At 42.9% G+C, this 25,902-nt stretch overlaps 1 protein-coding gene across 13 annotated transcripts in view; it reads left to right on the plus strand.

Annotated features, from left to right (window-relative positions):
- Positions 1 to 25,902, plus strand: part of MAP4K4 (mitogen-activated protein kinase kinase kinase kinase 4) — a 166,194-nt gene that overhangs the window by 91,475 nt on the left and 48,817 nt on the right. For all 13 annotated transcript variants that reach the window (XM_038146485.1, XM_038146468.1, XM_038146511.1 and 10 more), the window contains exons 4-9: positions 15,101 to 15,226; positions 15,994 to 16,104; positions 18,911 to 19,001; positions 20,546 to 20,676; positions 22,941 to 22,995; positions 25,376 to 25,454. In XM_038146485.1, coding sequence (XP_038002413.1) covers positions 15,101 to 15,226; positions 15,994 to 16,104; positions 18,911 to 19,001; positions 20,546 to 20,676; positions 22,941 to 22,995; positions 25,376 to 25,454 — 593 coding nt within the window. The remainder of the gene's footprint in view (positions 1 to 15,100; positions 15,227 to 15,993; positions 16,105 to 18,910; positions 19,002 to 20,545; positions 20,677 to 22,940; positions 22,996 to 25,375; positions 25,455 to 25,902) is intronic.

Below are 25,902 nucleotides of genomic sequence, written 5' to 3' on the forward strand. Positions count from 1 at the left end.
GGTTTGGGCAGCATGTTGCTGTTTCGTAGGAAAGGCCTGCATGCTAAGAATCCCTGAGGCAGTGCTGGATCCAGAGGGGGAGGAAGACTGACTGGCAGTTAATAGGAAATTTTCTTACATAAAAATGAAGATGTTTCTTCTACTGGTTTTTTCTGCACCTTGATAATGCATGGGATGAATATATATATTTGTGGGAATTCATATATTCAGGAGCTGTATATTCAGTGGAGAGCGGAAATTGAGCCTAAGGCTACTGGTCAGTATAGATCAAAAAGTTGGAATTCGGTGTTTGAGATTGGGGGAAAAAAGACATTTAGTATCAAGCCTATATTCTTACAAATTTTCCACTTTTTTGTTTTTTGGTGAGTCTTGATTAAGAACCACTCTGCATAGATTGGTTCCTGTTTGGATTAGAGGTCTAATCCATGATTGTTTACAAAAATACCCATATTCATCAGCCTTTGGAGGACAAATGGCTACTCAGGGCATGGATAAACAGTCACAAACACTCTGCTTAGTGCTGTTCCATGAGCTGTTCTGTGCTCCTCTGGTGTGGCAGATGAGCAGGGGTATGTTGTGCAGGTGTTTTTCTGCATTTTCCTCCTGATTGCACTCAAAGCCAATAGATGTGTGACTGCTCTGCTTTTGGTCATCACTAGAGGGCTTCAGAGGGAGAAACCTCCTTGCCTCCTGCATGATGTCAGGAGCCAAATGTTTCTTCTGAAACCTGATACAAAGCGCTGTAACAGAGATGTTCTAGTTATGCTAGTAGGAACCTATTGATGTTCAGCAGTTTTTTTGCATCTTTCATTCAGGGAACTTCTTCCATAATTTTTTTTTCCCTTTTTAAGCTTCTCTTTTAGTTATCTTTACGAGATGAATGGTCAAACAGGTGTGAGGCGAGTAGGGCTGTTGGGCAGCTGGCACCGCTTAAAGGGTTTTGCAGAGCCCTGCACTTCCTTGAAGGGAAGCGACTGCGATGTGCAGGTTGTTGGTGGGCATGGGCATGTGCCCACTCTCCAGGCCAGCACCGTGGAGAGGAGGCCAAAACTGGGTCGTGAGTGTTGGATGGATGTGCACTCTGTGGTTCCTCAGGAAGAGCGTCTGCTCACGAACGAGAGGCGTGAGGGAATAAGGGATGTATTGTGTGAAAGAGACAACCTTTAGCTGGGTGTCTTGCTTTGAAGAGGCTTGCCAGCAAGTTGGAGAGCTGCCCTCAGCCAAGCCCGCTTTCAGTCAGGAAGTTTTATAGGTCAGGAAAACCAGCAATGTCCTTTTCTTTCCATAGTGCTCTGCCTTTATATGCAGCAGCACACATGCACTGCCCTCATCCTTCGTGCTTTGGATCAGTGGCTCAGCGTTAGCCCAGGAAGAGTTGTGAGTGCCTCCAATTTCTGTGTGGTGTGGGAACACTGAAGCACATAATGGCTGCGATTCAAAGACAAATGCTAGCTCTTTGCTACTGATCACTTTGGCAGAAAGCCCCAGATGCTCAGAGACTACAGATGGAGCTGTTTTGGGGAGAGTTTTTTAAAAGAAAATAAAAAGGGACCAAAACCTTAGAATTTTCTATTATTATTATTATCAGTGGTGGTAGTGCTAATATTATGTTTTTGTCTTTATTATAGCCTCCCTATTCTTCCTTTCCTTATTCTGCACCCCTTGAACCTCACTTTTCAATTCATGCCATCCCAAGCACAGCTAAAAGCTTTTGGTAGGTGTGCATCATTTTTTAGTAAACCAGCAACGACAACCTTAACCAATTTAACCATCAGTTTTTGTGAGACTTTTCTTTTTGAGTGGGTTTTGGGATTTCTACGTGTGCCTTTTGAAGGGACTAGGCTGCAGGAAATTGCAGGAGAGGAGCCTTCAGCCAGGACGGGCTTTGTTCAGATACCTTAGTCTGGCAGAAGCTGACCTCTGCAACACATGGTCTTTCACTTAGCTGCCTGTCTCCAGCTATTGGAGAGGTCTGATTTGCTGTGTGTGGGATTTCTGCTGCTTCCATGCTGCTTGGTAATGTTTCCAAACCAGCCAGCGGATCCTTCCCTTGGTCGTGGAACTGGAGCTGGCAGGGTTGCTGCAGCTGTCCCTTTGTGCATGACTTCATTGTCACACAGCTCTGCTCTGAGCAAATCCAGTGCCTTCAACCTTATCCTTCTGAATTTTGAAGCTCTCCAAACAATCTAGGTTTCGTCTTTTGGATGCAAATGCCTTCCCTGTCTCCCCCACGCATTTTGGTTGGGCTAATTGCTCTTAGTCTGGTTTCAAATCAAGTGTGATTAAGGGAAGATTTCTTCAGACTGCCACTTAATCATGTTACCAGACTAGCATAGTAAAAAGTTCTAATATCTATTGGGGTGAATACCCTGAGCACAAAATTACAGGCCCTTTCCTGCTCATGAGTCATCTTCCCCTGAGACTCTGTAGTGAGCTATCACTCAGAGCTATCACATTGCTTTTATTTTAACAGAAAAATCCCTGAGAAGGCAACCAGTTATTTATCTGAACAAGAGAGACCATGTTTCTTGATTTTTGCCAGATTTCTTTTTTTAAACTCCAAACTTTTGTATGTATCATGAAGGAAGGCACTGCTTTGGGTGTAGTTCTCATGCAGAGCTGGATGTGCAGGCTGGGGCCATGCTTGGCACAGGGGATGTGGCAGCTGCTGCAGGCTGGGGAAACCAAACCAAAACTTTTTCTGAGGGAGATCAGATTATATTATGTATTGGGGGATTTCAGTAAAACATGTTGTGCCTGCTTTTATTTTACAGTCAGGTTGCCGAGTTTCACTTTTTACAGGCACTTGTGCTACAGGAGTGGGTCGTGCCTGTCTGAACTGCCTGCTTGAGAAAAGAGCCTCCAGAGCAGCTCACAGCAGGCTCATAACACACACATGCACACACACAGCCTTTCTATGTCACTTTCTTCTCTGAACTTGTGTGTTAATACATGTTCAGAGAGGATAACCATGTTCAGAGAATAACCAAAGCAAGCCCCTGACCGCAAGCCTGGGAAGCAGTGTTGATATTGCTGCCTGGGGAGGGTTGCAGCAGCCTGGATGGAGTGGTGGATGTGCTTCCACCTCTTCCTGGACTATTGCAGGGCTTTTTCTTTCTGGGTGAGAAGGCCTGACCTCTCCAGTTTGTCTTGCTGGCTTTGTGGTTGATGTAGGGCCTGCCACAGGACAGTTTTGGACTGAGTAAACCTCATTTTCTTCTCATCAGCATCCGAGTGTTGGTGCCTGGCCCCCTTGTTCCTGTTTGGACTGCTCGCTGCCTGCTGTGCGTGCACACCTGCAGTTTTGAGCAGCTGTCTGACCATTCAGTATTTTGGTCCCTGCAGGTCCCCTCTGCTAGTTGTGGTGCAGTTGTGACAGACAAGGCAAGGTTGGCAGGTTAGGGTCTGGCAGGAGCCCCTGCTTTTCACCATGAGGGCAGCAGGGCAAAGAGCAACCGAGCCTCACTGGAATCTGGTGTTGAGATTGGGAAGTGGACTTCTGTCCCCTGGTCTCAGCATTTCAGCTCAAGAGTGAGAGACTTGTCTTGGATCTGAGCTGTTTGTTTTTAAACTGGAAAGTGAGATGCCATAGCAGCTCTGATTTTTGAAGTGAAATACCTTTTAATAAATGCTTGCCTGTTCACAGCCCAGCAGCAAAAACAAACGTGTACTGTAGCATTAGGACTGTTTTATATTTTTTCCAGTCCTATTTTCTTGGCTGTTAATCAAGGTCTCTTTGTCACCTTCCCAGCTAAGGGTAAATGCAGCTGGGGTATAATATTTGCAAGCATTTTTTGCTTTTATTTATCCTGATGGAGGCAGAAAGGCTTTTCTTCTCAGAGAAGTAAATAATTAGCTGGCCATCCACAGCTTCCTTGCTCAGAGAGCAGGAGTAAGGGAGAGAGGGGACTGTGACACCCCATTTAGTAGATGGACATGAGCATCTTGTGGCTCTGTTCATTGTTAATTCACTCCTGCAGCACTGCTCAGCTGTGAGGTTTCCAGGCGCGCTTGGCAGCACCGACAACAAAAACATCTGGTCCAAGAATATAGCTCCCTTCTGCTGGCAGCTGCATGGAAATGATTTTGTACATCGTAGCATAGCGCCAAATGCACTTAACTTGTACACTGAAGTGCACAGCCTTTATAGAGCTTTGGCAGTGCAGGGCAATTTTAAATGCTGTGCATAAGTCAGCGTTAATCTACCAAAGAAAATCAAAACCTCAGCAACCAATTTTATAAAGAACTTGCTTATCACACATGCCCAGACGTGGCTGTACCTTTGTACCTGTCTAACAGCTGTTCCTGTCTGAACACAAAGGAAAAAGCCTTTTGGTTGCAGCCCTGGTTGTCATCCGTCCTCTGGGAACGTTTGGCACAGACATGAAGGGAAATTTGCCCCTCTCAGACATCCCCGAATTCCACTCATCAGCAGCTGCATTTGTTACTGAGAGAGGTTGTCTGTCTCCTCTCTTGTTTTAGAAAGGACCTGGCAATTGCTGAAGAAAAAATGTTAGCTGTGAATCAAATAGTTTGTGTGTCTGCTGGTAAATTGTAATTTGAGTGATTGGATCTGATAATTACAGACATCATCATCTTGTCAGTCAGTTGTAAATCATTTGGTAATGGATTTCCCATTTTTAAAAGAGCTGCTTTTTTGAGCAGTAGTATATTTCAGAGGTAAAATATAATATCCATATTCCTTCTTGCTTTGAAAACCCCTAGGGTTATAAACTTGGATCTCAGTCATACATGAACAAGCAAGTTGGAGAGGTCTGCTTCAAGAAAGCTGCTCTCAGCATACATATTTCTAATTATTTATCTTCTGTATATTCCTGCCGAGTAGCTGAGCATGGTGTTGTTTTTTCACCCTTAAAGCTGCTGTTACATTGTAGGTTTTGGGAGTGAAGAAGAGCAGGGAGGAACAGAAATCCCAGGCCTAGTGTGGTATCCCATCATGGGCCTGGGTTTACCCGTTGCAGAAGGAGTTCCTTCCCAAGAAGTAGCAGGTGGTTTAAGGGCTTGGACAGGTTTCAGTAGGTCTGTGCAGGTCTGATGGTGTCACAGCTACTGACCTGATATTAGTTTTTTGCTCTGTCACCTATATGAGGAGCAGTTCTCACCAAAACACAGAGGGAAGAGAAGGTGGAGATGGTGACAAAGTAGGAGCGAGCCTCCTCCTCCCAGCTTTTGAAGCAGTCCGTGCTTGCAGTGTTGGTGTAAGAAACCCAAGGCATTTTCTAGAGTATTGTGAAAATTGATTTTGGCAAACCTGTGGGACTTGGTCCAGTCTCCTCCCATGGTCTATGCAGTGGTTTATTCAGCCTGTTTCTCAAACACACGATGGTGGGCTGATGTCACAGCTGTTTTTGTGATCCCTTCTGTCCCTCATCAGGTGAGAGGAATGGGCCTTTGAACCTCTTGGGTCCTCTCTGCTGGCACCTGGCATTTTGGATTTGCAGTCCTTTCTCTGCGTAACGCAGGGGGGAGGCTGTGGATTACTGACAGAGGCTGAGCAGTGACTCATATTGGACCAGAGGAGCTAAAGTGTTTAACCTTCAGGCAAAGATTACCTGAAATTAAAACTTGTAAGGACTTGTGCTCTCACACTGTCATTCAGTCGTGTTTGTAAGACACATGTACAGATCGGATGATTTCTTTTATTCCTGGGCAATTTACATATTTTGGCTGCTGCACAAAAGAAACCTTGTGTTGAATAAGTCAGATCATGATCTCACACCAATCCTTGCTTACAAGAAGATTTTTGGAAGCTGTAGCATAGTGCAGAATTTTGAGTTTTCCTTTTGTGGGTGTGAAACAGAGCATAGGTTACTGGCTGCGCTAAAAATGGGCATTAGACAAAGGTGCACCGCTTTAGAAAAGAAGCATTAAATCTGTTTCTTCATAGTAGCAGGCTCAGTGAAGTGTATGTCACTTTATAGAAGTGGATTGATGGCCTGCAAAGAAAATGCAGTAATTTCTGGTTTGGGCCTTTTTTTAGTACTTATTTTCTGACAAAATACGGGGCTTTGTTAGTGTTGCAGACCATTTAAAATATTTGGAAGGGAAAATTGCTGCATTTGCAGCATTTTAATGAGGACAGTTCCCTTAATTAAAGCATTCGAAAACTTAGAGAATGTGGACAACTGAGGGATTAGCAATGTTGCAAAGTTCTTCTTCCACCTACTAGTTGATTTGGGGTCAGAAGACCAAGACCGTCATAAAACTTGTAGTTTTCCAGCAGTTGCTCACTTGTCTTAACCATTGATGCTATCAGTGACCAAAGCCTGGATTCATTCTGTCTGATTTTAGGCACACAGTGGTTGTACTGAAGCCTGGAGTGTAAGTGGCCTGGGGATCTGCAATTTAACGTGGGGCAAAGGTGCCTGTGAGGGACAGGTCTGTCTGCCTGAGGTGATATTTGTCCTGTAGAGGGGTAAAGATCACTGGTGGGACTGTGTCACCTGGAATATGAGGTACTTAATTCATGGCTACCAGCTGCCTGCTGGCAATTGTGGTGGTACTTGTTTCTGCTGCTCTGTATTTTGGGTTTGTTTTTGGCGGGTTGTTTTGTTTTGTGGTTTTTGTTTGTTTTGGTTTGGGATTTTGTTTGTTTGTTTTTATTTTAAATTTTATTTCTTAATGTATGATTGATTTTGCCAGTCTGCCCCCTCTGCTTTGCCAATCTGTCTGTTTGTTTTTGGCCTAAATAATATAATGTACTGAGCAGTGCCAGGCCCTTCAGGAAAGAAATGGTGGCATGTGATAGAGTTGCTGAATTTCTCTTGAAAACTACGTCTCCAACCCCATCTCATTTTGATAAAAGATCCTATGTGAAACAGCCCTGAAGAAAGCCCAAGTGGGATTACTTTTCTGTCCTGTCATTTGTTCTGTTCCTGTTTGGGTGTGCATGGTTATATCTTTTGTGTTTGTTATCCCAAACTGCTGGGATATTTTGTCTTGTAGCATTTGGTTTTCCTTCAATGCATGAAACAAAAGAGGGGTTGTACATAAATTCCTCTTCCCTATTCATCAACAAGACTTGTTGGTCAGTGTGGGTGTGAGGCTGTACATTGAACAAATCTGTCCTTTAAGAAAATTAGTGTCTTTGTGTAATTCTAGGTTTTCACTACATATGTACTAGAAGAACATTAGTGTTATGCCAGAACTGCTATTTTTAATGTATTTTACTTTCTCAGCTTACATTTCTGCTAATACGATGTCTGTGTGGCCTTTGGTGCATAGGAAATCTGCTTTCAGTCATTTCAGCCTTTTTTTTTCCTCTCTTCTCTCAGATGTTCCCCTTCTGTCTCCCTCTAAGTTTAAAGCTTAGTCTCAAGCCAGAACTTCAGTTTCTTGTTCAATCTCTCCAGCTGCATGAAACCTGCAGGACCCGGGAGCCTTTTACGTCTCCCAGGTCCAAACTGCAGCCTGGCAGCGTCTGGACTGCGCATGTGGGGAGGGACTCGTGTGTTGATCCCTTTGGGAAGGAGATCTGCCCTCCAGGTGGGAGTGGTGGAGCTTCAGACTGTCCAGGGCAGAGCAGGGACCAGGCAGTGGGCAAATGCCTTCCTTGGCTCTGTCACCTCCTGAGATGTTGCTTTTCTTGGCATCAAATGCATCAAGTACAACATTTTGGCATTGTGCATTAACCTGCTTTTTCTCCAGCATCTACATCTCCTCTAATTATCTGAGCATGGAGCTTTGCATAAAGGAGATTTCTTTCTTTCACACACAGGCTTAATTTTAATATCTTCTAGGAAGGACTTGTTCCGATCACAAGAAATCTGAGACTGGATGCAGAAATTGTATAGCAACAGGCATTTTTAGTGTAAATAAGTGATGAAAGTAGGGGACTAGTAGGGGTCTTCTCTCTTTTGTGAGACCTCTGAAGATGTCAATATAAGGCTAGCTTGTTATGTAACTTGTAAGTAATTTAGGCTAGATGAGGATGGACAGTTGAATTGTACAGCTGGAACAAACATGCAATCTGAGTAGGAAACTTTTTAAAGTAATCATTACTAGGATCAAGGAATTAGCCTTGGAAATAGTTGAAGCGATTTGCCCATAGGAGATTTCTCTCTTGGTTGTCTTTGGAAAAGCCTATGGCATCCCAGGATTTTACTGAGGGAGGTGTCAGCAGTGGTGTGGTTTCTGTGCCTTCAGAGCAGCTCATTCAGTGACCAGTGCAGGCACCGGAGGCACATCAGGCAAGAAAGAAAATATTGTTGTCAAAGTGACTGGCAGAGGAGGTGGTTTAGGGGGGAGACAACAGACAAGTATTGTCTTCACGTGGTTTTTGGCTCCTTCCTGCCTGCACGTGATTCCGTCTCCTGCGCCTGCACAATGCTGCTACACAGGCTCCTTGGGGAGTGCTGGGACCCTGCTAAGGAGCTAGTGCTTCCTCATGCCTCTTTGTCCAGCTAATTTAACTGTTCCTTTATGGCTGCAGCCTCAGTGATGGCACTGTCGTGAACAACTTGGCTCATTTGCTTTCTTGTTTCAAGCAGTGCCTTTAGCATGCAGTAGAGAGGGTGCTGCGCCAAGGCGAGACAAAGCAGCTTCTGTTTTGTGTGTTTGGTGGAAGTGCTTCTCACCTGCTTGATGAAATGTTGCCACTGAAGGTAACTGAATGTGGTCATAAGGACAGCACTGTTCTGCCAGCCAGTCCTCGCAAAAGTGAGGTTTTTTTGACCCTTGAAAAAGCTTCCCAGTCGTCTCCTGCAATTACCGTGCCTGAGCAGCGTTGCTGCGTTGCTGTTCCCGGCAGCGTGGCTCTGTGCCGGCAGCAGCAGCAGCTCCCAGGCTGGTGGGCAGCTCCCAGTGACAGGATGCCTGGTTTCCAGAAAGCTCACAAATGGTAAAGCCCATGAAGGCGTTTCTCTGCCTGGATGGTCATGTGGACAAGGGGCAGAGGCTGAGGCACCCTCCCAGCAGTGGTGGGGGATGCTCAGTGCCTGTGCTGCTGCTTGCTGGATGGCTAGTGCTCCGTCAGTGTCACTGAGTGTGTGGCGTGATGGATGCCTTTCTGAAGAGAGCACAGTCTAAAGGCCTTGGAAAAGTCTGTGTTTGGGAAGGACCTGAAGGACAGTGCAGAGAAATTAACCTGCTGATGCCAAGGTGGGAAGAATATGGGGGTAAGGTGTCCATGAAAAAGAGACCTTGCATGTGAAGTGAAACAGGCCCAGAGAATGCTGGGAGTGAGAAGGTGTAACACAGGAGAGAGACAGATGGGAAATAAACTTACATGAGGTCTTTAGCTTGAGGGTGACAAAGCTCAAAGGTTTGTAAAAAGCTCTCAAGGATGGGGTGGAATAAGAAATTTAAGATATAGGAGGGATTGTATAAGGACTTGTTAAATATTTATTGCACCTCCTGATTAAAGTCTTTTATTTAAAACAGTTTAGACTTTCCCTCCCAAGAAGCCTGTGTTTGATATTTTTTCTTACCAACTATTTTATGTCGTATTCCCAATTCCAACACTTCGTTGTGGTGTTGGAGAGGATCACATTTTTCCACGTTGCACTCTCTGCACTGCAAGCTGCTCTGCTTTATACAAACTTCCTACCTTGGCAGTCACTGGCAGGGACTTACCCACTCAGAGTATCGTTTCTCTTGTGGTCTGGTTCCTCCTGAAATTACAACCTCCTTCCCGGCTTGGAGGCAGCGCCACAGCTCCCACTTCAAGTACTGTGCTGTGTGCAATACTGCCCCAACTTTCCTCGCCAAAACATCTCCCTGGTGTGTGAGAACTTTATTAACGAGTGTATATATTATGGATTCCTGCAGCAGAAAAGGTCACCTATTGTGCTAGGCTCTATTCAGACTTTCTCTGTCCTGGACAGATTCTGCTCCAAATGGATGCTGGCCACGTCTGGAGTGCAAAGAAGAGGGAGGTTGTGACACTTAAGCAGAGTGGTGGTTTGCAAAAGTTGGTGTTGTGATTTGATTTGTCCAGGAAGATTTTTGTTTGTGGTTTTGGTGTCTTTTAGGACTTTTTTTTTTTTTTTTTTTTTTTTAATGTGAGTGGAAGGCAGAAGTGAAACGTGAGAGGAAGCAGAAAGGAAAATAAACTGGGTTACTTTTGGACTTCTCCTGTTTTTCTTCAATTAGTGTGTCAGGGGCAGATGGTAAAAGAAAGGGAAAGTTGTTATCATTTTTATGCCTGTGAAGGCAGACTAGTTTCCTCTCCACTGCTCTGGGAGTCCATGGGTTAGCAGTGCCTTTTCACTCCCCGTGCTGGGCTGAGGCTGCTGCCTGCTGCTCTACACAGATCCCAACGCTGCTGTGATCTCAAGATTCCAAAATTTCAGAAGCTGCCACTGGAGCTTGTGATCCTCAGGAACTCTGCTTGCTCTGAAACTCCAGGCAGAGTATTGCCAGCTGCTATTCTCCAGGCAGGGCAACTCCATGGATATAGGCAGGCAAAGCTTTGTGAGCAGTACTGGGAAAGCAAAGGAGAGGAGATTTGAAGGCTTCCCTCACTCCATCCTGTTTTGCTGGCGTTTGATTTTACGCTGTTTGTAGTGATATTAATTCTAAAAAACCCTTGGTTGTAGCTTGAAATGACTGGATGTCATTTGTGAGAAGAGAGACGAGATTTGTCACTGTCTCATTTCTTAAATCAGAAAGCAAAGTTACTGAAAGGACCAGTTTGTATTCTGCGTCACACTGATTTAGAGCAGCATATAAATCATCTGGTAAGATAAGTAAACTTGCTCTCTCCTTTATCACAGAACATTGTCTTGCTTTAACCTTGCTGGACTGTGTTTTCTCATTCACATTTCCCCTCATCATAGTACTAAGGTAAAGAAAACCTATGGAAATAGTCCTGAGTTTCTCCTCCTTGAGCTGGCAGAATAAATCTCCAGCCAAGAGCAGTAGTCAGACATATCTTCCAGGTGAGGGAGTTTGAATGAAAAGTCACCACTTACAGGCCTTGAGACGTGTCTTGGCTCTACCTTTGGGAGGTTTGGGGTTTTTTTTTAATTTTAAAATTCAGCTCCTGAAATAATTTCATTGTGCTGTAGAGCTTGGGAAATGCTGTTGTTTCCCCCTTACTCCTCCGGGTGTGTTTCTCAGAGACAATTTCTCATAGGGGTCTCATACCAGTTTTAGTGCTGGAACAGGTCAAGACTGTTGTGCTTGGTCTCCTGAGGCATCTAAACAATGATGGGACAGGGACAGACTTGAAGTGACTTTTCCTTTGGTTATGTCCTCCCTGATTCTGACACTTCTAGAGCTTAGTTCTCTTCTTTTCCATCCCTCAAAAATGTCCAGCAGTGTTTCTGAATTCTTTGTCTTCTAAAAATTTCTGTAAATACGCAGTGTTTTCTTTCCCTAACATTGCAGGGGGTGGAATGCTACCTTTGGAAAGCAGCTGATAATCTTCCTTACATGGATCTGCACTAGCAGCATTTTTTGACTGTGAGTTTCTCCAGTGGCAACCACGGTCAAATAATTAAATCTTCAGCTACTTAAATCATCACAGTTTTGTAAATGCTGAAGTAATAAAAACAACAAGTCACTGATTTGCCATCTGCATGCACAAAAACCCATACTGATATTTAGTGTGCAGTGATGAATGGAAGAACAAGGGATGTTGAGCTTTGTGGGGGAGCAGTAAGCAAGCTGATTAGGTGCGGTTGGGTGGTAGGCTGAGAGGTAACACACCTGAGTTTATTTTCAGTGTGCTGATTCAAATGGTTAGAAATTATCTGAATGTACATAGGTGGATTTCTGTGTGGGAGTCATATGCAGGTTTTAATCTTATAGACAAGATTATTTTGGTAAAAGAGTGTTGCAGTTAGAAACCTCTAGGGATGCTGGCACGTCCATTTATTCTCTGAAGGGAAACACATGAAAAGGGGGAGGAAAGCTGCTCCAAGCTTGATTTAACCATGTGAGTCTTGCAAAAGTATAGCTTACTGCAAAAATTACTGGTAATCAGACGTGCTGTCACAAACAGACAGGGAATGTATAAGTATAAAACACTTCCACCAGCTCCATCAGAGGGAAGACAAAGAGAGTTTCAATGGGAGTTTGTATTCACAGATAATGGCTTAAAGTGGTAATTGATGCCAGCTGCATAAAATCACTAGGAAGGGCTCACCAGCTGCCTCTCTCCTTCAAGAAAAAAGGATGTACTTTTGTATTACTTCATGGGAATGACAGTCTCTTGCCTCAATCAGTTTTAATTTTCTGCTTTTGTGATACCCTTGCCTCTGCAAATGGAGGGACTGTCAGTGGCGGTGGTGCAGTGCGTGTGTTGTCTGGAGGAGGTGACAGACCTTCCATCTCTGAGCCTGGCTCACATGTCCAAATCCCAGGATGGTTGCCAAAACACCTTGGTCTCCTAAGGAGGATCCCTGCTGCGGGCTGCAGCGTACCCTCCCTGAGGCACGTGTGTCCATAAGGGGATCTGTGCGGATAGGGCCTTATCCGGTGAGATTTTTGGGTGGCGTTTATCTCGCCCTGATGCGAGACATCTGCAGGATTGGTGTCTGGATCTTGGTTAATGACCTCACCCTCCTTTTGTAGTTAGTGGGGAGAAGTAAACACCAGTAGGGTGCACATTGTTTGGCCTCTTTCAGATGTCCACATTGGGATGAAATGACCTGTACCCTGGAAAAAATAATGCTCCTGAATCTGGAACAGAACAATTTTGGTCTGGCCAACTTTTTGTTTTTAATTTCCTTTTTTTTATATCTTCTACCAATTGCTGTACCACACCGGTGCTTCAGCCTTTTCTGTGCTGATTAATCCTCATAATAGTTCCTGTCGCCACCGAGTCTTCAGGACTCATTGCCAGGGGGGTATTGATCCACACTAACTAAGTGGGTTCTTCCAAAGCTGGGCAAAAATTACTGAATCCATTTATTATTGTAAAATGCATTTTGTACTGGATTGAACTGTTGGTGAGGAGCTATCTGTGTTGTGGACAAAGGCAGCTGAAATATGAATGTAGGACCATTGTTAGCTGTAGTTCAGGGAGATACTTGGGGAGATATTGCTGCAGGGAGATTCTGCTGCAGGCCTTTGAGCAGGTGCTGTGACACAGACTCAGTGGAGAGCTGAAAGAGCAGAAACTGTCTACAGTCTGCTGGCTCTGTGTGTGCTTTTTTTTTGTTTGTTCTTCAGGATTTTTAATTTTTGGGGGGAGGGGGGCTGGGATTTTTATTATTTCATTTTTCAGAAATAGGTCCTGTTTAAGTATTGTCATTTTGGCTGCTGTTACAATAAATAAACACAAACAACCTTTAGGACATCCTGCCCATTGTATTGTAAAAGCTATTGTGTTCATGTGCTGAGGGTAGGAAGTAATTTTTATCTAAAAAGCCAGTTCAAAATAGCAGAATAATCCAATTATACATATTAACCTATCAGCAAGTAAGTCCCAAAGCATCAAGTTTAACAATACTCCTGTTTAATTTTTTTTGCCTAAATGCACAGTTCAGTGTAATATAAGCCTGTCTTTCTCCTCTCTCTTTTTTTTCTTTTTGCATATAGTCTGAATAAATAAAAAAAAACATTCAACAGCAAGGACAACAGAAGCAGCTGAGGAAGCACCAAGTTAGCTTTTGGCTCAAAAAGCTTTTCTGACAACGCTCTCTCCCAGGGCTGCTGTTCACTAGGAACTTTCATTTACAAGATTTTCTCACTATTTTGTTCAGTCTTCCAGAAATACACAGTATTTTACTTCAAAGGCACATCGTGAGAAGATACAAGGATAGTTTATCGCTGGTGCATTTTGGGAATTTTGCCATAATAATTTACGAGTAAGCGTTGCACCCTGCTACTGGAGTGTTTGAAATGGTTGTTAGCTTTGTAGCAGAGTGGCGTCTTTTGTTCAAGGCGTGTGTGCCGGTGTGTATGAAGAGTTAACATGGAGCTGGTATTAACATTTGCGTATGTCATGAATAGGATATTTGATTGCTAGCGTGGTACAAATTGCGAGGAAGTTTAAGGCTTAAAATTTTATCTTATAATCAGCTTTGACATCACAGAATAATTAGAGTATGTGCTACCGTTTCCATCAGCCAGCAACCCTAGGGAGAAGTTTTGGCTTCTTCCTGGAATCAATTTAAGGTAGATGTTTTTCTGCTTGGATATAAAGTTGTGGAGCAAAAAGGGATAGCCACCTGCCTTTTAAGTTGTTGCCTTGATAGGTGTTTTAAGAAGACTCCTGCTGTCTAGGTATGGGAAGAGAGAGTTGGGGGTGGGTTGGTGTCTGCTCCTTCTTTTGTATCTGCTGTCTGCCTGCTCACACACCACCTCAAAGCGTGTGGATTCTTCCATGCAACGTGTCCTGCTGTCACTTCAAAAGCAGGTTGTGGGTGTTTTAAGGAGAGGTTTCATTATGTTACCCATTTCAGCTCTTTGGAGGGATGACCTCCCTTCACCTGAGCTGCTCTTTGCTTGGCACCTTGCTGGAGTGGGGGGAGCCAGGGGAAATCCTTCCTCTGCCTTTGTGTCTCAGCATCCTGTTTACTGCCTGGGCTCCTGGCCCATTCTTCCTGATGCACTTGCTCTTCCTCCACAGAGGCAGATGGAGGAGGAAAAGGAAGCTTGTGCACGAGGCAAATGCCTTTTGCTTGCAATAAGGGGAATTCCTGATCTCCACCTCTGTTTTCCTGTGCCAGTCCAATGATGGCACCAAGATGGGAACCTGCTTCGGCAGCTGGTTTCACAAAGCCACTGTCTGGCATTTTAATAGAACTGGTTGAAATGAACAAAATTAAAGGAGAAGAAAAGAGGAAGATAGAAATAATACTCCTCTGTCATAAATTCCCAGCCTGCTAGCAATGGATTTGCTTAAGGTGTTACAAGCATTGGGTTTTTGAAACAGATTATGTCATGTTCCATCACTGGTTCAAATCCATTGCTTCTTTTATTTGTTTCTTTGCGCTACTGAAAACTTGGGAATGACTTGTTTTAGACCATCTCAATAGACAGGATTTTGATGGCATGAACATCAGAGGGGTTTACTGAACATGATAATGGTGTAAATTGAAGTTCATTTTGTGAAAGTGAGGAATAAATCAATAATGCATGTGGTATTTTAAACATATGGGGGTTTTTTTGTTTTCTTTTTCCAAAGGATGAAGAAGAAGAAATCAAACTGGAGATTAATATGCTAAAGAAATATTCTCATCATAGAAATATTGCAACTTATTATGGTGCTTTCATTAAGAAAAGTCCTCCAGGACATGATGACCAACTGTGGGTAAGCAGATGTTTTTCAAACATGTTCCTAAATGTTTCCCTATTGGATATAGATTGATGATGAGAAAAATGCCACTTTATGGAAAGACAAGCTAAAGGAGTTTGGTGCTTGCCTGATCTGCTAGATAAGTGAATCACAGAGGTTAATCACACATCCTTAGGGGGATGTCTGAACCAAGATTTGCTATAAGAAGTGGATTTGTTCTTTAAGTAACTTTTTTCCCGTTTCCCAGATGGGTAGTAATATGTTTCATAGGAACAAAACAGCTGAGCAGTAAGAATATGTGACTGTAAAAAGAAAGCTGCATTTGAGATTGTACCCATTACATTTTTCATCCCACCTCATCTACACCCTCTAGAGGACTGAAGTTTGGGGTTGAAATGGCGGGGTGCTCATTCTTCCACAAATACATGGAAGTTAAAGGATAAGAAGTGTTGCAGTGATGTGATAAGTTTGATTCCTTCAGCATTGGATGTGCTCTTACTGCTAATGCATTTTGCATAGCTGAACAAATCCAGATTCCCAGCATTAAATTACAGTGATTAAATCAGTCCTTGAAAATGTGGTAACTAATGTGAGACATATTCCATATATGCCGACACACATTGAAGACATTTGGTTGAATCCATTTTCCAGGCAGAGATGTAAAATACATTCTGTACTTCACAAGAGCTTCCCAAATCAATGCTGCAACCTGATTATTTTGCTTTGCTATACAGCTGAGATCTATGTTTAATGTTGGTTGTACACTGATATTTGTTTTGCAGCTTGTTATGGAGTTTTGTGGAGCTGGCTCTATCACAGACCTTGTGAAGAACACAAAAGGGAATACCCTGAAAGAAGACTGGATAGCATATATCTCCAGAGAGATTCTCCGGGTAAGGAAAACAGCCTGCCCCACACAGAAACAGTCTTACAGAGATGCAGCCTAGCTTGAGGTTCTGCAAGAAGCTGTTTCTGATCAATCCCATTAGCCATGTCATCACTTGGAGAGTGCGTAGGAGCAGATAGATGTCTGCTTCACATCATTTAACTTGGTGTGAGTTGTACTGTATTGTAGCAGAGGCCTTGCAGAAAATTGCAATTTCTAGTAATGAGAAGCCAATAGAGGAGCCAGTGACCTTGCCTACTGCAGGAGCTGTGAAACAGTGTCCCTAAGACCTGGGGCTGAAACAGTGTTTGGCACGGTAGGATACAGAATGGGCTTTTCTAAATATGCTTGCAGCTGCCTTTTTCTTTCCTAATCAAGTCCATGGAGAAAGAGCTATTGGCTCAGGCCAGCAGTCAGGACTTCTGTGCCTGTGCTATGCTGTGCTCTCATCTGGTGTTGTCCCTGCAGTCTGTCTAGAGCGAGCAGCTCTGGCCCGTGTGGCTGTGACCTGTGCGCTGCTTGCAGGCGGCGCTACAGAAGTTTTTCAGGAAGAGGTCTGCAGCTTACCAGTTGTTCTAAAATTGCAACTTAAGCTAATTACTCTTAATATTTAATTTCCAGTTGGTACAGTTTAAGTGCTTTTTGAATTGGCATTTGTTTTGCTTCACTAAGTAAATCTGGGATGGTTGTCCTCGTGCTTCTTTGTAAAACAAATTGCCTCCTACCCATACCACTACACAGAATGTTTGTTCAATTGCTTAATCATAAATGAAGTTCTGAAGGGCTTTATGTTAAAGGAAATGAGCGCTGGCTCTTGCATAAGTCAGTGCTGCTGTTGTCTGTGTTACACATTTGCTCTGCCTTGGCAATTTTTAAGATGAGGACGGAGGGAGACACGTACTTCTGGTCTCTTGCTCTAATTTCAAATGCTAGAGGACAGTCCAGCTGCTGGTGTTTGACTGGCACATTTTAAGTTGTTTACAAAGGAGAAGTTGTATTTCAAAACAAATGGTTAGCATGCTTTAATATGAGAAAAGCTAATTTCTGCAGGACCATCTTACTCTTGATTTGAGAGGCATGTGAGCTCAGAGGTATTCTATGCTATGTTGCATTCATCCTAGATCCTCCTTAGATAAAGCAGTCAAACACTTGCTGAGAAGAGGAAAAATATTTGCCTCAGAAAAGAGGGAAAACTATTTTCTCATTCCAATGAGAGATTTGCAAAAGGAGTGTTAATTACTGGCCATCAGGAGCTGGAATATCTGGAAAAAAGGAATGCTAACTCACATTGCAATGAGAAGTTTCAAACCCTGATTCAACACAGAATTTGTCAGAGGTGGAGGAGAGAGGTGGTATAACACAAAGTTAAAAGGAGCTAAAGTGCCAAAGATGGGTGTAGGTGGACACACAGGTGAAGGTTGACCCAGTGAATCCTTGTGTGGTTGGGAAGGCCGAGGGACTGCAGGAAGGTGGAGACGTGCCCCTCTGTCTCCTCCCAGGCCTCTTTAACTCCAAATGTGTTTTTTCAGTAGGGTAAAATGGTACTCTGGAGAGAACAGATGATTATCTCTCTGGCTGGGTCGGAGTAGCAGAAGGCTTTAAAAAATATCCTGTGTGAAGCTGTGGAAAAGCCTTCGTTCCTGTGAAAAATAAGACCACACTAAGCATTAGCAGTCAGTGAAGGGTCTCAGGGACATCAGCTGTTTACTTTATTTGTTTGTGACATGTGGAAGGGAAGCTGTAGATAGTGGGGTTTTTTTGTCACACTCATTAACTGTTTTAAAAAAAAGCAAACCAGCCCAATGGTTATGTAGGAAAACTGGTAAATGATCAGTTAATGAAGAACATGTGTTAAGAAATGCTTCTCTACAGCAACCACTACTCTCTTAACCTCTTGCAGCTGTAAAGGTTCTATTCCTTTATTTTTCACAAAACATTAAAAGACTAAGAGGGCAACACGAACAGGCAAGATGATCCCACTGGAGACTACAATTTTCCAAGCAGAAAACTGAGGAGAACCCAAAATACAGGCAGTTGCTAAGAGGGTTGCCTGTTGTTCTCCCAATTACATTAGAGAGTAAAATGCAACATATGTCTTTCTCAGCCCTCCCTCCACATGGCTAATGCTTTGGGGCATGTATCCAGGTGCTGTCTCAACAAAAAGCACCGTATGCCAGGAGGTTTTGTTTCCTTTGGAAAGTATAATGCTTATGCTTTTTTTTCTTTTTTTCCCCCTTTGCATTTTTTTTCCTGAGGTACAATTATCTGGCTTCATGTTTATGGAGGCTGGAGAAGAGAACTGCAGTTTTGCAGTAGAGCATGTCTTTGTCATCTGTCCTCCCTTGCCCTCAAACATGACTGCCAGTCTGTCACCCCCCCACCTCCTTCTTGGGGTGCATATATACATGTGGATGCTGCCACCTTTCTCCTTCCACCTCCCTTCCCAGCTGAGTTCTGTGTGACCCTGTGCACATCAGAAGTCAGTGGCATACACCGACACTGATGTCATTTAGAACGTAATTACTTTGAGACTTTGTGAGAGCTGAACTTTCTTCACAGGACAGCTGGGAGGTGTTTGCACAGTGCAGATGTTGGGTTGTCTGTAGGTACTGTGTGTGCCTGATCTGGGCCTGTGTCTGTGCTCCGTCCCCAAAAGCTGTGTGGGTGGTGTGCTGCAGGTCCCATTGCACCCAGTTGCAAGACGTCGAGGCACAATGCTGTGACCTTTGGGGCTGCTGGGTATGGGTAGCCTGTTGCTGAGTCAAGAGCCTAACTCTGAACATCCTCTCCTTCCTCTCTTCTCCTTATTGCAGGGGTTGGCACATCTTCATGCCCATCATGTGATTCACAGGGATATCAAAGGGCAAAATGTGTTGTTAACAGAGAATGCAGAAGTGAAACTTGGTAAGTAGGTGCACATGTCCACTTCCTCATTTGTTCAGCCTTTGGTTTTATGATGTTCCCAAATTAATTTCATCCTTTAAGAGCCCTGCAACACGTTTTAATAGTACTCTGTCAGTGGTTCCATGTGGATTGACAGCCTGCATGTATTTCCTCCTGCTTGGAGAGGATGGAGCACAGGTTGTTGTTGAATTTGGTTAGGAGATGTTGGTTTTCGTGCCAGAATCAGTGCAGGGATCATTTTGTTTCCCCTACTGAGCTGTGTGTAACTTGAGTCTGTTCTGATTCACTTTATTCTGGACTCGGGAAGTGACAGGAGTCTCTCTTGTATTTAGCTTTAATTAAAATAGCACCTGCTGTTCAGGTTCTGGACACAAAAATATGATCTGGACAGCACTCTCAAGGGAGCTGTGGCATTGAATTCAAAACACAGTTCCAGCTCTGGCATGCCTGCTGAAAATCGTGCTCATCCCTGGCCTCTTCTCTCCTGCCAAGTGGACATGCTCTTTTTTTATTTCCTCTCTAATTTGTGTCTTTCAGTTAGTGCACATGTCAACCTTCTGTGTTTGTATCACGCTACACTCGCCACCTTTTTTTCGTTAAATATAGAGCCATGCTGAAGCCCTCCCACCCAGCCCACATCCCTTCTGGTTTGCATTACACCTTCCTGCAGCATGAGGCATGGGAAGTTGTCCCGGCTGCTGGAGGAGGAAGCGCTTGGGAGAGCTTTCCTTCATTTGGTCCAAAATGGAGTAGAGTAGCTTCCAAACCATTGCTTCCACCGAGCTTGTCTACACCAGTTCCTCAGTGTCGCTCAGATGGTGGGTGCAGTGAAGCTGACACAGTCCTCTTAGGGCAGATGCAGTTACTGGTGTAGAAGTACATGTACCACTGTGGTCATGAGCAGGGCAAAACAAAAGGCAGAAAACACCTTTGTAATGTAATTGCTTTGTAATGAAATGGGCATCTTTTTTGCAGCCTGTGTGCATGTGTGCCCAAAGTTAGCACTTCCTGAATAATTCTCATATTTTAGTCTCATTGATGTTTCTGCTCTCTGCATTAAATCAGAGAGCAGCTCGCTGAACAACAGGTTATTTTTGCTGTCCAATTTTAGAACAGAAAAAGTGATGAGCTGAAAAGGATGTGTTGATGCATGTCATTTTCCCATAGCATGAGAGATACCTTTGGGAAGTGGCTGTTTTTTGTATAGGCAGAGGTGCTTGGCTTCACCATGTGGGAAGGGTCTAAACAGCCCTTTCTCAGCCTCCCAGGCAGCTCTCCCAGCTGTGCTCTCCCTCCTGTCCAGGCAGATCAGGGGTACAGGAGAGGTGATTGTGTGCTGCTGTGCCCCTTGACACTTGTGCCCAAGCACGTTGTGTGTGAACCATGAGGGCTCACTTGCCTCAGGATTAATCATCTTATTTCTCTTCAGCATGGTCCTCCCATGGGAGGCATCTACAGGGCTTTATTTTCAAATCACTTTGCAAAAGTAATCATTGCGTTATTTCCCCCCTCTTATTTCATTTTTACTCTTTTCCCACCCACAGTGGATTTTGGTGTGAGTGCTCAGCTGGACAGGACAGTTGGCAGGAGAAACACTTTCATTGGGACTCCATACTGGATGGCTCCAGAAGTTATTGCCTGTGATGAGAATCCAGATGCTACGTATGATTACAGAGTAAGAGTCCCCTTCAAAGAAAAAACCCGAAACATACACTTGCAATATAAATGTCTGTGGACTATAGCAGTTTTTGAGACTTCTTATGTTTTGTAGGAGTAATTGTTTTGTGCAGTTACATTCTTATTACCAAAGTACAAGGCAAGGATACTGTCAAATTATGACCTTTAACACTTTCTGCTGCTTGTATTATTGTAGTTTTGAGATAAATACAGGACTTCAGGGTGCTGTAGGTGCTTAAAGAAGGCAAAAAAGAGTTTACCTGGAAGTGCTGGTGTTCTCAATTTGCATAATGGTTGTACTTGAAATTGTTACACTATGTTCCAGTTATTGTGGTAACCCAGAACAATAAATTTTAGAGGTTGCCTTAAATAGAACCACCGTCTGGAGAGCCACTGAAGTACAGAAGGAACTCTTAAAACTACTTCTGATTTCAGGATTCATATACATGATTTTTTTGATAGAAATTTATCCATCACAACATTTCTTAACAAAGATCATTCTTTACATAGCTTGCTGCAAACCAAGGATTTAATGACGGCAAAACCATAATTGGCTTGATGGTATTTGCACTACCCTTAAGAATATTAGGTATATGTATTTAAAGTTAAATATATCTAGTGAAAGCATATTGTAATCTTGAAAGTTCCTCTCAGCTGACTTTAATGAGAGCACAAGGAAAGAAAAAATGTAAAAATACGGTTTTTAAGAACCCTTTACTTAGACCAATGTATTGTTCCATCTTTAACCAAGGATATCAGAAAGCCAGAGATTAAGGCCTTACAATGAATTATAGAGCTGATTATCAATGATACCACTTTGCTGAGACTGATAGTGTTATCTATCAGTATATTTGTGTATGTCTAAATCTTTGTAAAACACCCGGATTATTTGAATTGGTGTTTTTGTACATTTTGACTAAGATTAATCAGATTGATCCTATTTCTCTTGATTTAATTGCTTTTTACATTCAGCATCTTATTGTACTAAAGCTAATGTTTTGTATCTTTCCAGATAGAGTTGTTATTATTAGTAAGGAAGGTTCACTATTAAATGATTTAATTAAGCAGAAAAACTCCCTGCAATATTTGTTAATGCAGTAGTGATGTGAAAAAGAACTCCTCTCTCTGAAAACACCTGTTTATTGCTCCTGGTGGAGCCTGTGGGGTGGTTGTTCACAAAAAGCTATTGTTTGAAAGGTTCTCTAAGATCATGATGATGTGCACTTTAGCTTAGATGTCTGCGTTTGACTAAGAGAAAAATGCCTTGCTGGGTCTGAAAATACGATCTTTAGAAATGCTTCCCTGCTTGTAGTGCATAAAGAGCTTATTTGCTCATTAAAGTAATTTTAAAAAAATCACAATTATGACCATAAATGAAGACTGCTTTGCTCAAGAACAGCTCTCTTTCACAGCAGTCTCCCCCGATATTTTGCCCATTAGGCTGTGTCACTCTCTGAAGTTGGTTACTTGCCAGGACTTCTCCATCTCTTCCCTGTGTTTGATCTTCCTGGCTCTTGTTTGGTCTCTCCTGAGTCAGAGGTGCTGGCCAGAGGTGGTATCTTGAAAGGCTGCCACGGAAGGACTCTTTTTTCTGTAGTGTTTTAAGCAAAGCTGAGGTGTTAGGGGAGGAATGTTGGCTTTGGCTGTACGTAATGCCTGTGGTAAAGACAGAGGTGTAAATTTTGGGAGCCTGTGGTAAAGACAGAGGTGTAAATTTTGGGAACCTCTGCCTTTTCAGTGGTGTTAGTGACTAATTCACCTCTCCTTTCAGTGGGCCTGTATTTTCCTTTTGTTCTTGCTTGTTTGTTTACATACCTGAAGAACCCTTTCTTGCAGTTTTCGACAAGTCTGGCCATTTTAAATTTGAGCCGAGCTTTTGCTTTTACAACTGCGTCTCTGCACACCCTGGGAATGCCCTTGTTCAGTTCTTTGTTGACAAGGGAATATTGAAAAATCTGTTGTTTCATAGGCTTAGATTTCTGGCAAATGTATTTCCCATTGTCATAACGTGAATGTATTTTTATGTGCTGTTGGAAAGGGTTGTTTGCTCACTCAATAAGAATACGTGCGTTTCTGCATATACATGCATATTATGTGAAAAGTAGGATTTTACGATACAGTTACAAGATGAAAGAGGCTTATATTATTTAAATAGCCATGGTATTTGGTTTCAGCTTCACCTTCAGGGCCTATCTAAATAGTGCTTACTGTGTGAAGGGGTAAATCCACCTACTAACATATGGTGTCTCTGTTTTTCTGCAGAGTGACCTTTGGTCATGCGGCATTACGGCCATAGAGATGGCAGAAGGAGCTCCCCGTAAGTGATCCCTGTGCTTCTCCAGTGGGCTCGTTTTAAGGCTGAAACGTATACTTGGGTGATGCCAGTTGTAATCTAAGCCTACTTTTGGGGTTTCTGAAAATATCCCCATGTTATTTCTGTTCTCTTTGGTTTTGCCTGCTCTATAAATATAAAATCCCATAAATAGCAATGCTTTTGATAAAGATAGGGTTGTGTTTAAACACCACAGTGCAGACTGCAGTAATTTAATTTCTATAGCAGGAATATTTGGAAGCTAATCGAGTGTCTGACTTCCTTCCTATTGGTAGTATATTGTGTTTTGGAGTTGTGTCCCACTTTGTCTATGGACTGGCCTGGAATACTGAAACCTCAGCTGGGGAGAGGGTCAGTGGGGCCTTGAGGAAACAGATCTTAATGAAAAAAGCATTTGTAGCAGCTATTTCTGTGTTGGCTTTCTGTCGGTCTGGATAATGCTAACATTGCTTCTCCTTTTGTTTCCACTCATCAGTGGGTGGTGTTAATCTTCCTTGGCAGTGACATGGCTTAAACTGTAAATCCTTCCTCAGGACAAAGCACTGAATTTAGGTATTCTCAAGCAGGGATCATTATCAGTTAGTCTGGATTTGAGAGGAAAACCTGGAAACCAAAAATGCCCAACTTTTTAATAGGCTCTTTTCCTTTCACGTAGTTCTTTCAGAATATAAAGGCAAACAGCCAATGTATTAGGAGGACAGAAACCTTTGAAAAGAAAAGAAGTTAGGCATGGTGTTTTGACTTTTAATGATAATTTTTATGAAAGTCCTTCTTGATCTTGCAAATATACCCTCACCCTCAGCTGGAGCTCTGTATTTAAAAATAAGAACCTAAGGTACCTAAGAACAAGTTAATTTTTTTTGCACATAAAAATCTACCACCACAACACAGCCCAGCTTGAAATGTCTTTGAAAAATAATCTTGTCAAAATAAAATATTGATATTTCCCAGCTAAAAATGGTCATTTCGTTGTAGCTGCTGCCTGATTTTCTTGTTGGTCTTATTGACTTTATTGCAAGATTTAAAAGTCAAATCACAAAGGTCATGTGTTGATTCATGTTTTAGGAGGCCGATAGTTTGGGGTTGTTTTCTTTTTCCTTCCTAATTGCACATTTGCATGAATGTCCAAGTGAGAGCTGCTCCCAGGACTCTTCAGCCAGCGCTGTATTAAGTGAATTACCTCCTTTTTGCCATACTGTTTTGTTCAGCGCATTGCGTTGCCTGTATGGCTTTGTAAGCCTAGAATTGGACAATTTATATTGTCCAATAATATAATATTTTGTTCAATATATAATGTTTTGTTAATTTCTAAACCAAGCAGAGCTTGGCCCTTCTTTGTGTAAAAGCACAAGAGTAGCATTTAAGAAGTTAGCAAAGATCCTCTGTAAGTGCTGAACAGCTCTTGTCCTCTGGTAGGTGGACTCTACCTCCTACTCCAGTGGCAGCTGAGGAGTCCATCTCTATGGACTCTTCGGTGGTCTGCAGGGATCATAGCATCCAAGGGGCTTCTTTGCCAAGACTGATTCCCCTTATTTTTCAGCCAGAATTCTCTTCCCATCACTCTGTTTCTCCTGAATTTCTGTTGTGTGGTAAATGGCACCTTATCCTACAGTGATCACTCAGGCTGAGACCGAGGGTGTTAAAGATCAAACCTAGGAAGATGGTTAGAACATTGCTCCTAGAGACCTTTCTTGGGCTGCCTCTCTCCCTGCTCCCTTGTTTTCCTGTGTTGGCTCTGCCATATTGCTTTGCCACGGAAAGCTGCTCCAATGTCCGGTGGTCTGTATCACTCAAAAGGATTGCCTGCAGAACTGAAATGCAAACCCATAACTTTTGTCCAAAGGAGTCCCTGTTTGTTTCAGTGGACATTTAGTGGGACCCTCCCATGCTTCAAAACTGTTATGCTTTGAAGTAAAAAAAATATCCAGGTCTGGAGAATAAAAATGAAGCACCCTCAGTAATGGGAGAGAAGGGCAGGTAGAGCAAAGATTGTAACTCTCATTGAAACAGTAACTCTCATTGTTCCCTTCCACCATCATCATCTCCCAGTATTTTATTGACTGGAAGGTGAGTCAGATGACTTGGGGCTGGAGGAGGGCCATGCTCAGATGTTCCCATCTTGGTTGATTCCGGAGGTTGATCTGTGCTTTGACCTCTTTCTCTTTTTGGGCTGCCATTGGCACATTGAGCTATGGAATTGTTGTCATTTTGGGCTAATTCCATTTAGCTGTGTTGCTGTCTGCGTCTGCTGCATGGATGTTTGGGATGGTGGGAGTGGTTGTGGAAGCTGAAGTCATGGCATTGACAGAGAGCAGCTAAACCAGTGTCTCTATGTCTCTGTTTGGTTTTGTTTTCTTCCCTTCAGCACTTTGTGACATGCACCCCATGAGGGCACTCTTTCTGATACCCAGGAACCCTCCCCCGCGGTTAAAATCCAAGAAATGGTATGTATTAATTATGCATGAAATTTTCTCATATCACATACAGTTTTGTTACCCCTTCTACAAAATTGTCGAGCAATTTAAGTTAGCAAAATCTCTGTTATCTTTTGTGCCTCTGAATCGAAGGATGAAATAAAATGCATGCATTATTTAGTTCTCTTTGTCCCAGAGAAATTCCATCTCAAATTGTGTGAAAATAAATACCAAAGTTTTTGGTTTTCCTTTTTTGGTAGAGCAGCATCTGTATTAAGGGGACAAATGGATGCATGTTTTGGAATATAAACTCCTGTAGCACTCTTAATATGCAGTGTGTTTTCTCAGATGTATCATAACACAGAAACAGAACAGTGCTATGGTGTTCTAGTTGCTAAATAGAAAGGAGCTATTAAAACTAATGAAGGCTTTTACTATAATTATTGTAAGCGGTTGGAATTGAGTGCCTGCTTCTTGC

This window comes from Motacilla alba, chromosome 1, assembly GCF_015832195.1.
Source record: "Motacilla alba alba isolate MOTALB_02 chromosome 1, Motacilla_alba_V1.0_pri, whole genome shotgun sequence".
NCBI lineage: Eukaryota > Metazoa > Chordata > Aves > Passeriformes > Motacillidae > Motacilla > Motacilla alba.